The sequence below is a fragment of the Eubalaena glacialis genome, chromosome 4 (genome assembly GCF_028564815.1).
Source record: "Eubalaena glacialis isolate mEubGla1 chromosome 4, mEubGla1.1.hap2.+ XY, whole genome shotgun sequence".
NCBI lineage: Eukaryota > Metazoa > Chordata > Mammalia > Artiodactyla > Balaenidae > Eubalaena > Eubalaena glacialis.
In genome coordinates, this window is record NC_083719.1 from 77,256,125 (window position 1) to 77,270,735 (window position 14,611).

Here is a 14,611-nt window from a genome sequence, read left to right on the forward strand (position 1 = left end):
CGGTGACTTGCTTCTAGGGAATGGACTAAAGCAAAAGTTATGGGGTATGACTTCGAGATTAGGTCACAAAAATAAGCAAAGTAAATTAAATAAAGAAAAAGACACAACAAAAGTAACTTGTTCTCCAAGAAGTTCATCTGTGAAGGGAAGGAGTAATTTGCTAATGCCAATAGGAGCTATTGGGATTTTACATGTTTCTTTGCCCTAATACTAAATAGCCCTAGTCTTTGTATTTTCCTTTTCTAATTTATTTTTTTTTACTTTTTGTTGACCTCCTGACTCTTTTGTTAATCTTTGCCTTTGAGCTATTATTTCTTCCAGCAATTAGAAAGCAGCTCACTCCTCAGTATAGAATCATCAGGCATAAAATTTATGTGGCTCCAACTTGGCTTGTTAGAATAGCAGGTAAAATGTAGAACAATTCCTGCTTGGGAAACAGGAAAAATACATGATACAAGATCAGGGCATAAGTCAGATCCAGTTCTCAGATGAGACATAAATCGAGATTCTAACTACACAGGGTTTAAAGTCCTAACAGACTTCTCACAGGGGAGAAAATACAGGAGTAGGAGTGTGGATGCAAGTTCTGGTTCTGGCTTGTCCAGCTCATCCTTGTAACACCCACGGTGTTGTTTCCTTTTCCGGACCAGGGGTCATTCTTTTCTTCCTGCCATTCCAAACACCCAGAGAAGTCAGCTAGAAGACAGACTGAACAACCAGGGTCGCACCATAGCTTTCCTCCTTGAACAAGCTTTCCGCATCAAGGAGGATATCTCTGCCTGTCTTCAGGGGACGCATGGCTTTCAAAAGGAGGAGTCACTTGCCAGGAAGCTTCTGGAAAACCACATCCAGACCATCACCAGCATCGTCAAAAAACTCAGCCAGAACATTGAGGTAGTTCTTTATTTCTCATATGTTGGCATCATTGCTTGACAAAGATTATCAAGCACCAGTGTCATTTTTCAGCTAGAGAAATGAGTCACTATTACTTAAGTTTAAATGATTTCAGTTTAGTCGCCTCCAAGGGAAATAGTCAATATTTCAACTTCTCATTTATGCCAAAAAGTAGAAGGAAATTCTACCTTCAGAAAATGTTTGTTGAATGTCTCTGTGACAGAAAAGACAACTGTCTAACATTAAATGTCAGACATTGTGCTAAGGTACTTATTTTCATCTTAATCTCCAAGATTCTATTAATATAATCATTTCAAACAGAGGTCCTCATTAGGCAGTGGGAATGCTAGTTCATAGGCCCATCACACTCTGACCCCATCTCCTACCCCTTTCTCCTTCACTCTGGCCACACTGGGCTCCCAGCTCTTCCTAGAACACCCCCAACATGCTCAGGCTTCAGGGCCTTTGCACTTGCTGTGTATTCTGGGTGGATTATCTTCCCCTAGAAACCTCTATAAAGTATTCTTCATTTCCTTCAGGTTCCTGCTCAAAAATCATCATATCAGAGGGCAGTTCCTTGACATGCCATAAAATACCCCCTCCTCACCCCAATAGTCACAACCTCCCTTAAACCCTACATTATTTTTATCTATAGCACTTATCGCAAACGACCATGGTCTTTATTTGTTTATTGTGTTTCCCTTCTAAAATATAATCTCTGTGAGGACAGGGACTTCATTTTGTTCACTGCTAAATCCCACATCAAACTGATGACAGTGTATGAGAGGCAGTCAGCAACCTGTAAATATTTCTTGAACAAATAAATGAATGAATGAATGATGTTTAAGGTGCTAAAGGAAACAATAGAGTTTCTGATGAAAAAATGAAATGCTTGGGTTAAACCAAGACAAGTAGATTCTTATTACAGGTCTTTCAGAGTTTTTAAAGTGCTAATGAGCATTATGAATCTGAGGTAGCAACTTTCAGGCAAAAGTTCCAGAGAATACAGTTTAAAAATCTGGCCCAAAACGTGTGGAATTGTGAGAATTGACAACAATGCCCTCACACAATAATGTCCTTTTCTCCTATCAGATAGAATAGTGGATTAGACAAAAAACAAACAAAAACCATGAGATTGACCCAGCAATGACTTACTCATGACTATATATTTAAGGCTAAGGATATTTGTTAATTTATTTTCTATCTGTAGACCCCATAATGCCATACTGCATTTGAGGGACTGTGGAAAGTTAAAAAATCTTGGTGAGCTTTTAAAAGGCACTTTATTGGTATTTAGCACATATTGAATTGAGAGCAGGACCTAAAGAGTCAATGTTACTTCTCAAAGTGGTCAAAGGTGTTTCCAGGCATAATGAACTGTCATGAAAGTAACAAGAGACACATGGCTCAGTGCCTCTGAGATGATGAGAAAATCAAGTACAGCACCAGGACTAAAATAAGATCCTAATTTAGGAGTCAAAACTTCTTGGTAATTGAAAAGAGAACAGCATTCTCAGAAATATCAAAATGCTTCTAGAATGTTCTATATTTTGATTTCAGTGTTTGTTACATAGTTGATTATATTTGTCAAAATCCATCCAGAGATATATTTTGATTTATATATTTTAATACGTATTAATTATACCCCAATAAAATACTATTAGCTTTAAGGGGAAAATAGTTTCCAGATATCTGAAATCTTGCTAAGAGCTTCTTTTCCTATAATAATTACCTTAGATTAGCTCTGAAAAAAGACAAAGCCAAAACATTTTCCAAATACCATAAAAATCTCAAAATATTTGCAATCCTGTTAAGGGTTTGGCATATATAGGGAAAATGACAAGGACTGGTCTGATTGTGCAGAAAACTGAATTAGGAAGTATTTAAAGACTACAGATATGAAGTTAAAACATTATGAAGAAGTATTAAACTACCATTAGTAAATAACTAAGACTATAAAGTAATAAGCATTTATAGAGAAATGGATGCTATCCAAGTATTTTTTAAAAACCTAAACTCTTTAATCAGATCAGCCCATTTGTAAATTGGCCAGCAAGTTAGATCCAAGTGTGAGCAGAAGCTTGACTTGGGTTTTTAAAAGAAATGAAGAAAAAAATTTTTTGTTTAATCAACAATAATTGTAGCAGTTAAGTATCTTGTTCCTTTTTATTTTTTTATTATTATTTCTTTTAATTAATTTTTATTGGAGTATAGTTGCTTTACAATGTTGTGTTAAGTTGCTTGTTCCTTTTTGAATAAAAATATTTCTTTTTTAAGCTGGCAGCTAATTAAAGTTTGAAAATTAATTTATTTTTAATTCAGGAAAAGAGCATTTCATGTACAACATTGCTTTATTGCATTTTTTCCCTCCAACTTATAGAAGCAATACTTGTTCACTGTAATTATTTGGAAGTTTAGGAAACAATTTTAAAACCTAGGAAAATTTTCTCACAATTTCACCACCAAACGGCCATCTCTACAGATACCTAGATGCATCTCCCTCTGGTCTTTCCAGGCATTCCCTTTAGGAAGCTGAGACTACGTTTGTAAGCACAATTTTTAATACAAAATTATATCATAAACTCTTTCGTATGTCATTAAAAGCTCTTTGCATGGTGCGTACATCATGGTTTGCTTAATTATTTTCCTAATATTGAAATATCTTTGCGCATAAATATATCTTTGTGTCCACATTTGGATTATTCCTATTGTATATGTATACGTATTGTATACGTTCTTGGAAATGGAATTACCAGGGTAAGAACACTATAAAAGCTCTTTACACATATTGCCAAATTGGTCTATTTACACTTCCATTAGCCTTACATGAGAGTGCTTTTTTCACTGCGCCTATCCCAGCATTGAGATATATTGTTTTAATTATTGCTAATTTGATGGGATAGAAATGAGATCTTTCCCTTTTTTTCACTTTTTAAAAGTGACTATAACAATTTACATTTTCTCTGTCAATAATCTGTTAATGTCTTTTGCCAATTTGTTTTTTTGGATTTTAGTGCTTTTTGGTTTTTATGAGTTTTTTTGTTTTTTAAAAATATTTATTTATTTTTGGCTGTGTTGGGTCTTCGTTTCTGTGCGAGGGCCCTCTCTAGTTGCGGCAAGTGGGGGCCACTCTTCATCGCGGTGCGCGAGCCTCTCACTATCGCGGCCTCTCTTATCGCGGAGCACAGGCTCCAGACGCGCAGGCTCAGCAGTTGTGGTTCACGGACCTAGTTGCTCCGCGGCATGTGGGATCTTCCCAGACCAGGGCTCGAACCCGTGTCCCCTGCATTGGCAGGCAGATTCTCAACCACTGCGCCACCAGGGAAGCCCTATGAGTTTTTTAATTAAGAAAAATAAGCAGTGAGACTTCCCTGGTGGCACAGTGGTTAAGAATCCGCCTGCCAATGTAGGGCACATGGGATCAGGCCCTGGTCTGGGAAGATCCCACATGCCGCGGAGCAGCTAAGCCTGTGCGCCACAACTACTGAGCCTGCGCTCTAGAGCCCTTGCTCTGCAACAAGAGAAGCCACCGCAATGAGAAGCCCATGCACCGCAACGAAGAGTAGCCCCCGCTCGCCACAACTACAGAAAGCCCGCGGGCAGCAACAAAGACCCAATACAGCCAAAAATAAATAAATAAATAAATAAATTTATTTTAAAAAAAGAATAATAAGCAGCGATGCTTTGGTAAATGTTTAACAATCAGCAGTTTTTTTTCTGAGGGATAAAATACCTGGTTTATAGTGTTTGCCTATTTCCATGGTGTAAATACTCTCACTATGATTGATTTAGAAAACCAACTGATGTTACTAAACACAAAGATGGGAAGAGATATATATGCACAATCGGCTCTCAAGAACAGGTGTATACTGATTGCAACATACCACTGAGACCCTTGGCAGTAACATTTGTTATAAATGTTTTTCCAGTTGGTTGTTTATATCTTAATTATATTTATATTGTTTTTTACAAGTTTTAGATAAAGTTAAATGTTCCAATATTTTGGTTTGTGACTTCCCTCATTACTTTCAAGAATAGAAATTTCCTTTAGAAATTTCAAAGATGAAATAATCTCCTCTATTATCTGTTAGTTTTATGGCTTAACTTTTTTAATATTCTAAATCTATTTTTTTCTAAAATCTATATTCATGTATGGTGTAAGGTAAGGATCTAAACTGATTGTTTTCTGAATAAGTAACCAAAAATCTCAACCGCATTTGTGAAATTCCTTCCCCAGTGATTTTGAGTCTCATATATAGCATATTTCTTTCTTACATTTACCAAGATCTTCATTAAATTACAGTGATCGATTTAGCTATACACAGCTATTTAGCTACACACAGCTATTTAGCTACACTCATTTACTTATCCTTGTTTTTACAAAATGCTTTACTATTTAATAGGGCAAGTTCCTTTTTATCACTATTCCTTACAAAACAAAGCAAAACAACACCTACTGTTATGGTCTGAACGTTTGTGTCCCCATCAAAATTCATATGTGAAATCCTACTGCCCAATGTGATAGTATCAGGAGGGCTTTGGGAGGTACTTGGGTCATGAGAGTGGAGTCCTCATGAATGGGATTAGTGCCTTCATAAAAGAGATCTCACAGATCTCCCTGGCTCCTTCCACTATGTGAAGATGCAGCAAGAAGTGAGCAGTCTGCACCCCAGAAGAGGGCTCTCCCCAGAACCCAACCACACGGGCACCCCGATCTTGCACTTCCAGCCTCCAGAATAGTGAGAAATAAATCTCTGTTGTTTATAAGCTGCTCAGTCTGTGGTATTTTGTCATAGTGGCCCGAATGAACTAAAACTCCTAGAGGCATGCAAAAGCAAACAAACAAGCCAAAACAAAAAGCAAAAAAAACCTCTAGCTAGTGTTCTTGACACTTTTATGTCTCCAGTTAAAGCTATATTTGCTCTTGGATTGTCTCAATCTGCCAGTTTACAAATGGGCAAGATTCTGTACATAGTCTTTGAAATTTCTAAATTCATTTCCTATAAAATTCCTTCTTTTCCTCCAAAAATTCATAATCACAAATTTAACATGGTTCAGGCCTTGGTAAAATATAGCAATTAACCTTTAATGTTTCCCCAAATTACAAAGTTGTTTGTGTTTTCCTATCCTCTAAATGCTTTTCTGAGTAAACATAAATTATTTTTTATGTCTTTACTTTGGCATTTGTTTGAATGTCAAGCAAGATATAAATTTTTTCTATGGACAAGCAAAATTTTTTAGTTTTTATGTATGAGTGCCAAAAATTAAAACCCACTGTTTGGGGGACCACCAACCTGGTGGTATAGGACAGTCAGCTTCATTTCAGAACACCAAGACATAATGAAGGCATGACAAAGGATACTCGGCAAAATCTGAACACACTCAAGCCATAAATTTCTCATGTTCTCTAAAAAATCTAAAACAATAAACGTTTTTCACTCCATGTATGTGAAACAGTTTGATTCAGATTTGCTTGTGTTAATTGTATTAGCTTCATTGTGGTTCTGATTCAATCTCTAAAGGGTCTTGCTTGATGCCATATGAAAGGTTCCTTTTTCTAAACTTTACCACCAATTCTGAAAGAGGTTTTTGTGAAAAGCTTTTATGTCGATGATGGCCATGGCCATAATAGCACAGTAAATATGTTTTGTTTGGCCCATATGGTGTTTATAAAAGAATTTGAAGAAGATGTCAATATTTTAAAATTGAGAAATTTAACATAAAACCTGGATTTCCAGCTTCTGTTGAAACATCGTTGAACCATCATGCCCACCTGGCAACAATCGGCAGGACTCACGCCATCACTGTCTCCCTCAAATAAAGCAAAGATGGCTTTTCTCTGATACAGAACCCTCTCACTCACTTACACTATCAGCCTAACTAGGAAATGCACCCGATTTTGTAACCTCTACTTTAAATGATATTTTCTTATCATGTCTGATGGGAAATTAATGGGAATTTTAACTCAAATATTGCAGATGTTGGAAGAACAAATAAAAGCTCGAGACGTGGCAGCCACAGGAACTAATTTTGCAGTACAGGACCTAAACACCAAACACCTTCAAGGAGTTGGAGATCTTCGAGGAAGAGTAGCCAGGTGAGAAGAAGCGTGTTAACTAATGCTTCGCGGTCAGTTGCTGGCCACTGAGTTCTCATCCCTAAACAAGTTCCATATTGTAGAAAACAAGATACTGCCTTTAAGCTAAATGATGAGATAGTAACTGAGAAAGTGTATCATGAAATTTGAAAGCCTCATGCTCCCTGTGAGATCCAAGGGTTCTATAAAGGACCTCTCATACAGAATGCCCAGTTTGGTTTCATCTGCAAATGACAAGTCTTGTCTTTACAGCCCTCAGCTGTCCAAATGCCAACATCTATACAAAGACATACCCTTGAAACCACACACAAAATCCCCAGATGTATCAAATCTAATGATTAAAACATTTAAAATATACAATAATTACATAAGAAGCCTAGCAAAAGGGATTTAATGGTCAAGTGAATAAAATTTTGAATGATATCTTTTGTATGAGACTTGTAAGTTGGAAGAATTCATGGTGTACAGTTCAGCAAAAATTTGTAGGCATTGACAATGGCAGGACCGCTCTGGTTGACACATGAAAGATGACTTGTGAGTGGCTGAGCGTGGACACCTTTCCATCTTTACATCTTCTGCCAGCACCTCTCTCCTCTCTCCTGAAATACCCCCACCTTCATCTCATTAATCTGCTCTGAAGTGTTAATGACCAATAATTATTATTATTGACCAATAATAATTAGGTGATTAACACCTAAGACAAACCTCTTCTAGGGTATCCATCCATTCAATTCAACAACAACGACAAAAAAATGTATTAAACACTTCTATATGCCAAGCAGTGTGCTAGTATTCAGAGATTCATCAACATGGTCCCTTTCCTGTAAATTCAGTCTACCTGGGAAAACATAAAGCAATGAGGTGAGCACTATAATGAAAGCCTGGGGTGCTATGGGAATATCCAAATTAGATGGGGGCATAAAGATGGCTTCCTGGAGGAGGTGACACTTGGCATGAATTTTGAAAGGTTTGTAGCAGTTAACTAGACAGGGAAGGAAAGGAAAGGCACTTCACATAGGAGGCAAGATATGTGCAAAAGAACTGAGGGGTAAATTACTGTGACATGGTCAGGGGCTACCTGTGAGAAGAGTATTTTAGTTATGTTATTTTGGATTTGCACTTAGGGAGAGATGGGAGATTGGGAGATGAAGCTAGAGAAATGGTCCAGAGTTGGATGATGAGGATCTTTGGCCAAGGTAAAAAGTTTAAACTTTATGTAGAAAGTTATAAATAGCCATGGGAAGATTTTAAGTAAGGGGATGACATTTAGTGACCTTCTAGTAGTAGCCAAATTGGTGGGGTACAGAAAGAAGGCATGAAGATGAAAGGAAGCTATTGCAGCAATCAAGGTGAGAAATGTCAGGGGCCTAAACTAAAGCACTGGCCATGCAAGTCCAGAGCAGGTAACAGACATTCAGAAAACAGAATCTACAGGATTAGTACATATGTCTGTGTGTATGTGTGCATACACAAACATAAACATACATACATATATATATACATATATAATTATATATTATATGTATACATATTTTAAAATATATAAAATTGTATACTTTATTCTATAATATTTGATACATGGAAAAGAATTTTTACAATATTTGGGTAAGTTATGAAGCAAGATAATAAAATAAACCCCAGCAAACCCATCACCCTACTTAGATGTGCCATGATTTTACAAAGAAGATAAACACCAACAATCTCTTGAATGAAATTTGGAATTTGGTTCAATTTGGTGCTGATGACACTTCAACTATTTATTTTTTTTTCTGCAAACCACTTAAGACCCTACTATTTCATTCTTGTAAATCCTCTCTTACGTACAAGACAAAGTCACAAACAGATTTAAATGAAGCCAAGAGATGAAGGGAATAATATCAAGGAAAAGATGTGTAACTATTTTTGTTCTGCTCCAGTTTCTTTTTTTTGTTTCCTTTTTTAAAAATGTTGTATATATTTAAGGTGTACACGATGATTTGATATACATATACATACTAAAATGATTACTATAGTCAAGCTAATTAGCATATCTTCTCCTCACAGAGTTCCTTTTTGTGTGTGTGATGAGAGCACCTGAAATCTACTCTCAGCATATTTCCATTCTTCAATACAGCATTATTCACTGTAGTCATCACATGGTGCATTAGGTCTCTAGACTTATGCAGCCTACAGAACGGCCACTTTGTGCCCTTGACCGACGTCTCCCCATTTCCCCCACCTCCTCACCCCTAATAACCACCGTTCTCCTCTCTGCTTCTATGTATTTGACTTTTTTAGATTCCACATATAAATGAGATGATGCAGTTTTTTCCTCCTGTGTCTGGCTTTTTTCACTGAGTATAATGTCCTCCAGGTTCCTCCATGTCATTGCAAATGGCAATGTCTCCTTTCCTGAGGCTGAAAATTTCAGAGAGTGTGTGTGTGTATCACAATTTCTTTATCTATTCATCCAAAGACACTTAGGTTGTTTCCATATCCTGGTTATTATGAATATTGCTGCAATGAACATGAAAGTACATATTTCTTCCAGGTATTCATTTCATTTCCTTTGGATATGTATCCAGAGGGGGTATTTCTAGATGATATGACAGTTCTATTTTTAGTTTTTAAAAGAACCTCCATACTGTTTTGCATAATGGCTATACCAATTTACATTCCTGTTAACAGGGTAGAAGGATTCCCTTTTCCCCACATCTGCACCAATACTTGTTATCTTTTATTTTTTTGATAATTCTCGTCTTAACAGGTATGAGGTGATATGGTTTTGATTTGCATTTCCCTGATGATTAGTAATATACAGCTCTTTTTCATGTACCTGTTGGCCATTTGTACGTCATCTTTGGACAAATATCTGTTCAGGTTTTTGCCCATTTTTAAAAATCATGTGACCTTTTAAAACCCCCTCTTTGTTTTCTGTGGTCCCAAGGGACTCACAGATGAGCCCCATCGGGTCTCAGAGCTAGGTGATTTGGGAGCCAGTCTCTTGAGTGGCAGCTAGATGTATGGTCCACACCCTTTGCTCCCCATGGAGAATCTGGGATTTGGGGGTTCCCTCCCAACAGTAAGGTGTTGCACCAGGGATGGGGCTTATGGCATGTGTGTGTCTCAACTTTTTCCATCCAGTTTGATGTGGGTATTAGTTGCCTGGTGTGTAGAAGTCTCTAAACCAGTTTCTGAATTTTTCTCAGAGGGACTTGATCCACATTTTGCTGCTTATTTGGTACATCTGAGGGAGGAGGGAAAAATCAAGAGCCCCCTATTCCTCCAACTTGCTCTCTGACTGCTTACTTACCTTCCCCTTTAATATGAAGCAGTGATTTTAGGACAAGGTCTTATTTTTCCTTGAAGTGTCTCCCTTTTATGAAACTTTCTTAAATCTAGTGATTTGAGACAGATTCTGGCTAACAGCCATGAGATTTAAATTCACACTTCCACTTTTTCTTTTCCGTATTTTTGCAGGCAAGCGACCCATGGACCAGCTGAGGCAGATTAATTACTTTTCTCCCACAAATATTGACCTTAATTCCAGTTAGCGTTTTGGCATACGTGAAACTAAGTTGATTATTTTAACATGATTCCTAGCAAACCTTTTACTGCTTCACAAATCAAACTCAATATTTGATAACAACAATGTGCTTTGAATTTTATATCTTATTTTCCACTCCAATATAGTGGCAGTTTAAAAGCAAATACTTCCAATGAGATGAGGTTCTCGAAGTTGTCTGGCCTGCTTTTGACACTCTGTACTGTATTTGATAGATTAGTCTCATGTGCAAAAAAGAAAAAGGCAGGTATGTAAAAGGCAGCCATACAGACGGCTTACAATCTGTAGAAGCAGCCAGAGGAGGCCAACCCTCTATCCACACTTGACTATTTGGGACCCCAAGGCAGATCTGCAGATGAAAAAAAAAGTTGTGTTGATGTGGGATTAAAAGCATAAGTCATGTCCTTTGAAGAAACAGTAACGATATTATTTGGATACTGTCAACTTTTGAAAAGAGTGGGGACTTCTCGTTAAAGATATTTTTACTCCACTACTCTCACTTGAGACAACTCAATGCCAGTAAAAATAAAAGGAAGAAAACAAAAAACTTCATCGTTACTAGAACATGGAAGTTGCCATAACCACTAACCACAAACAGAGCACACTTAGCAAATACTGAGATGTTTGGACTGATAGTGTTCTGCTTAGAACTTAAACATAATGATTTCCTCCAAATCAAGAGGCATTATTCAGAAAGGTATAGACCAAATACTTTGAATATAGCAATATTACCTAGGGGATGGGGTGAGTCACAGGAGAGATAGGAAACGTCCCTTGAGAGATTCAGGTCAGCAGCACAGAAGAGCAGAGGGGGTAGAGCTGAAGATGCAATCGTGTTATTTATCATCTGGGGCCTCCCTTCTTGCCACTTCATGCCTGAGAGAAACCAGATGGGGTGCAACAGGCTGAGGAAGGAGAGGAGGTGATAACATCACATGAAAGAATCTATCATGATGATTTGCTGTGAGATACACCAACCTGGTTTTTGAGGAGAAAATGGGGAGATGTGCCCTCTTCCCTGGGCCTAAAGAAACAACAGATTTGATAACGATAAGGCTGAGTAGAGGAAGTGATCTACTCTCCACCAAACACACACTAACTCATATACAATGGAATATTATTTGGCCATAAAAAAGGAATGAAACAAGGTCATTTGCAGCAACATGTATGGACCTAGGGATTGTCATGCTGAGTGAAGTAAGTCAGACAGAGAAAAACAAATATCATATGATATTGCTTATATGTGGAATTTAAAAAAAGGTTACAAATGAACTTATCTACAAAACAGAAATAGAGTTACAGATGTAGAAAACAAACTCATGGTTACCTGGTGGTAAGGGGGGCAGGGAGGGATAAACTGGGAGATTGGGACTGACATATACACACTACTGTATATAAAATAGATAACTAATAAGGACCTATGGTATAGCACAGGGAACTCTAATCAATACTCTGTAATGACCTATATGGAAAAAGAATCTATAAAAGAGTGGAGATATGTATATGTATAACTGACTCACTTTGCTGTACACCTGAAACTAACACAACAGTGTAAATCAACTCTACTCCAGTAAAAATTATTTTAAAAATATATATATACGCTCATTCATAGGCCGGTGGCCAGAATCACAGGAAGATGTGAAAGTGGGACTTCGGAAGAATCTGGCCTGTGCGTGAAAACCACCACCACTGTCGATTGATCGATAGATCGATAGATAGGTAGGTAGGTAGATAAAAGTGTAAGACTGATGAATATATCTCATGACAGGAATTACCCAGAAAAACAGAGGAAGAGTTCAAATCAAAGTTCTCCTGGTTTCAAAGAAATTAAGAGCAAACAAAGGAGATAAAAGAAGATTGCTGATTGAACTGTTGCATGTCATTTTGCTCCTTCCAAAAGCCCCACTAAGTCTACAGTAAAAAAGAGTTTTCTCTTTGAAACATAAACCCACAAAGACAGGGGATATCAGCCTAGAAACGTTGGAACCTAGAAGACAGATAGACATGTGGAAACTGAGCAGATGTAATGAGACCAGTTTTAAAGCTGTGGCATAAGCTGAGAATGACCTGGTTTTACACCACAGAACTCTCACAGGCTTAGGAGGGCTGGGCCAGGCATCTCTGAGAGTGTGGGTGAAGGTGGGCTCTTGCCTCCTGGGAGAGGAACTGAGAGAAGTAGGGAGAGGCAGAGCCAAGAACCACTGCAGTGTGTTATTAGCCTTCTTGTTATTATTGACTTTTAAACTATAAACATGTTTTACTTTGATAAAAATAAGAGATAAAAGAGTTTCCCTCCCCAAAAGAGATTATCAAATAACAAGAGGAGATAGATAAACTGGAATTGCTCAGGGGTAGGTGAAAGAAAACATTAAAATATTACAGGGATTCAATCTACTTTAGAAGTCTCCAAAAGAGATTACATACAAGTGAAAATAAGTTATTTTTTTTAAAAAGCATGAGCAAACTGTACAAAACAAAAAGAAAATGCTTTTCCATATAAAAATGGTCAGAGAAATGACGTATAGGGAAGACAACATAGACCTCATTCAATAGAGACATAAGAGGAGCTCCTAAAGAAGAAAAAGAACAAATTCTTCAGAAGAAAAAAATATTTATGGATATAAGAGAGAAAGCTTTCTTGAAACAAGAGATTTGAATCTGTAGATCAAAAGGAAAACTGCAACCCCAGAAAAATTTACATAAGAACAATTAAACCAAGATATCCTGGTTGAAGTTACTGAATATCAAGGATAAAGAATCAATAGAAGAAAAAAGAAAAACAAAAAAGAATCATTAGACATCCAGGTAGACAAAAAAGATTGCATAAAAGAATGAAAAAACATAGTCATCTCAGACTTCTCCACCTCAAACCGTGCCAGATAAGAATGGAGCAATGTCTATCATGTTCTGAACAAAAGAAAAAGTGACCCAATAATGTCTTCTTAACCAAATTACCTTTCAAGTATAAGAGAACAGACAGACATTCTCAAGCATTCAAGAATGTAAAGATTCCAATGCTTCCTGGATCCTTCTTTTGAAATCTGGATGACAAAATCTGGCCAACCAAGGAATAAATCAAAATAAGGGGGGGCTTCCCTGGTGGCGCAGTGGTTAAGAATCTGCCTGCCAATGCACGGGACACGGGTCCGAGCCCTGGTCTGGGAAGATCCCACATGCTGTGGAGCAACTAGGCCCCTGCGCTTCAACTACTGAGCCTGTGTGCCACAACTACTGAGCTCACGTGCCACAACTACTGAAGCCCATGCGCCTAGAGCTCACGCTCCACAACAAGAGAAGCCACTGCAATGAGAAGCCTGCGCACCTCAAGGAAGAGTAGCCCCCGCTCTCTGCAACTAGAGAAAGCCCGCGGGCAGCAACAAAGAACCAACGCAGCCAAAAAAAAAAAAAAAAAAAAAATCAAAATAAGGATTTCAGATAAGAAATCATAGTTTTAAAGGACTGTCATTGAACATAGAATCTAAATATAGAATGAAGATTTAATAAGAGTGGGAAATTTAGTTGCAGAATGCACTGTAAATGTCAAAAAAACTGATATTTTTAAAATAGAAAAATATTAACAAAAACTGTTGAAAGAGCAAGGATATAAACATTTAGTTGCTCACTTTTTGGCATATAGCCAAATAGATCATGTCTAAAGTTGAAATGGTAGTTGTAAAAAGTATAATGATTCCAACCTATGATAGCTTTTTATAACTTCATTTTTTAGAAATATCTCTTGTAGTGAGGAGATATATATATATATTTGAAGTTCAGCAATTTCTTCATTTTTCACTACAGTTTCCTTTCCTTAGGTTAAATTAAAATTCAATGTAAGGTTTTTAACTAAAACTGGTACCTATAATCCTAATATTCTAAAATTAATTTATTATATTTCTTTCTTCCTCTCTCCATGTGTAATATATATATATATATATATATATACACATATAACCACACATATCTATATAATATGTGTATTTAGTATAATGGTGAATGAAATAATAACTAAATATTAGCAATGACTATTTCTGAAAAGTGGAATTTGGGATGATGTTAGCTCTCTTCTTTGTTCTTTT

General features: G+C 37.0%; 1 protein-coding gene across 1 annotated transcript in view; it reads left to right on the forward strand.

Annotated features, from left to right (window-relative positions):
* Positions 1-14,611, forward strand: part of FAM81B (family with sequence similarity 81 member B) — a 48,925-nt gene that overhangs the window by 15,076 nt on the left and 19,238 nt on the right. The window contains exons 4-5 of the mRNA XM_061188004.1: positions 651-894; positions 6,873-6,991. Coding sequence (XP_061043987.1) covers positions 651-894; positions 6,873-6,991 — 363 coding nt within the window. The remainder of the gene's footprint in view (positions 1-650; positions 895-6,872; positions 6,992-14,611) is intronic.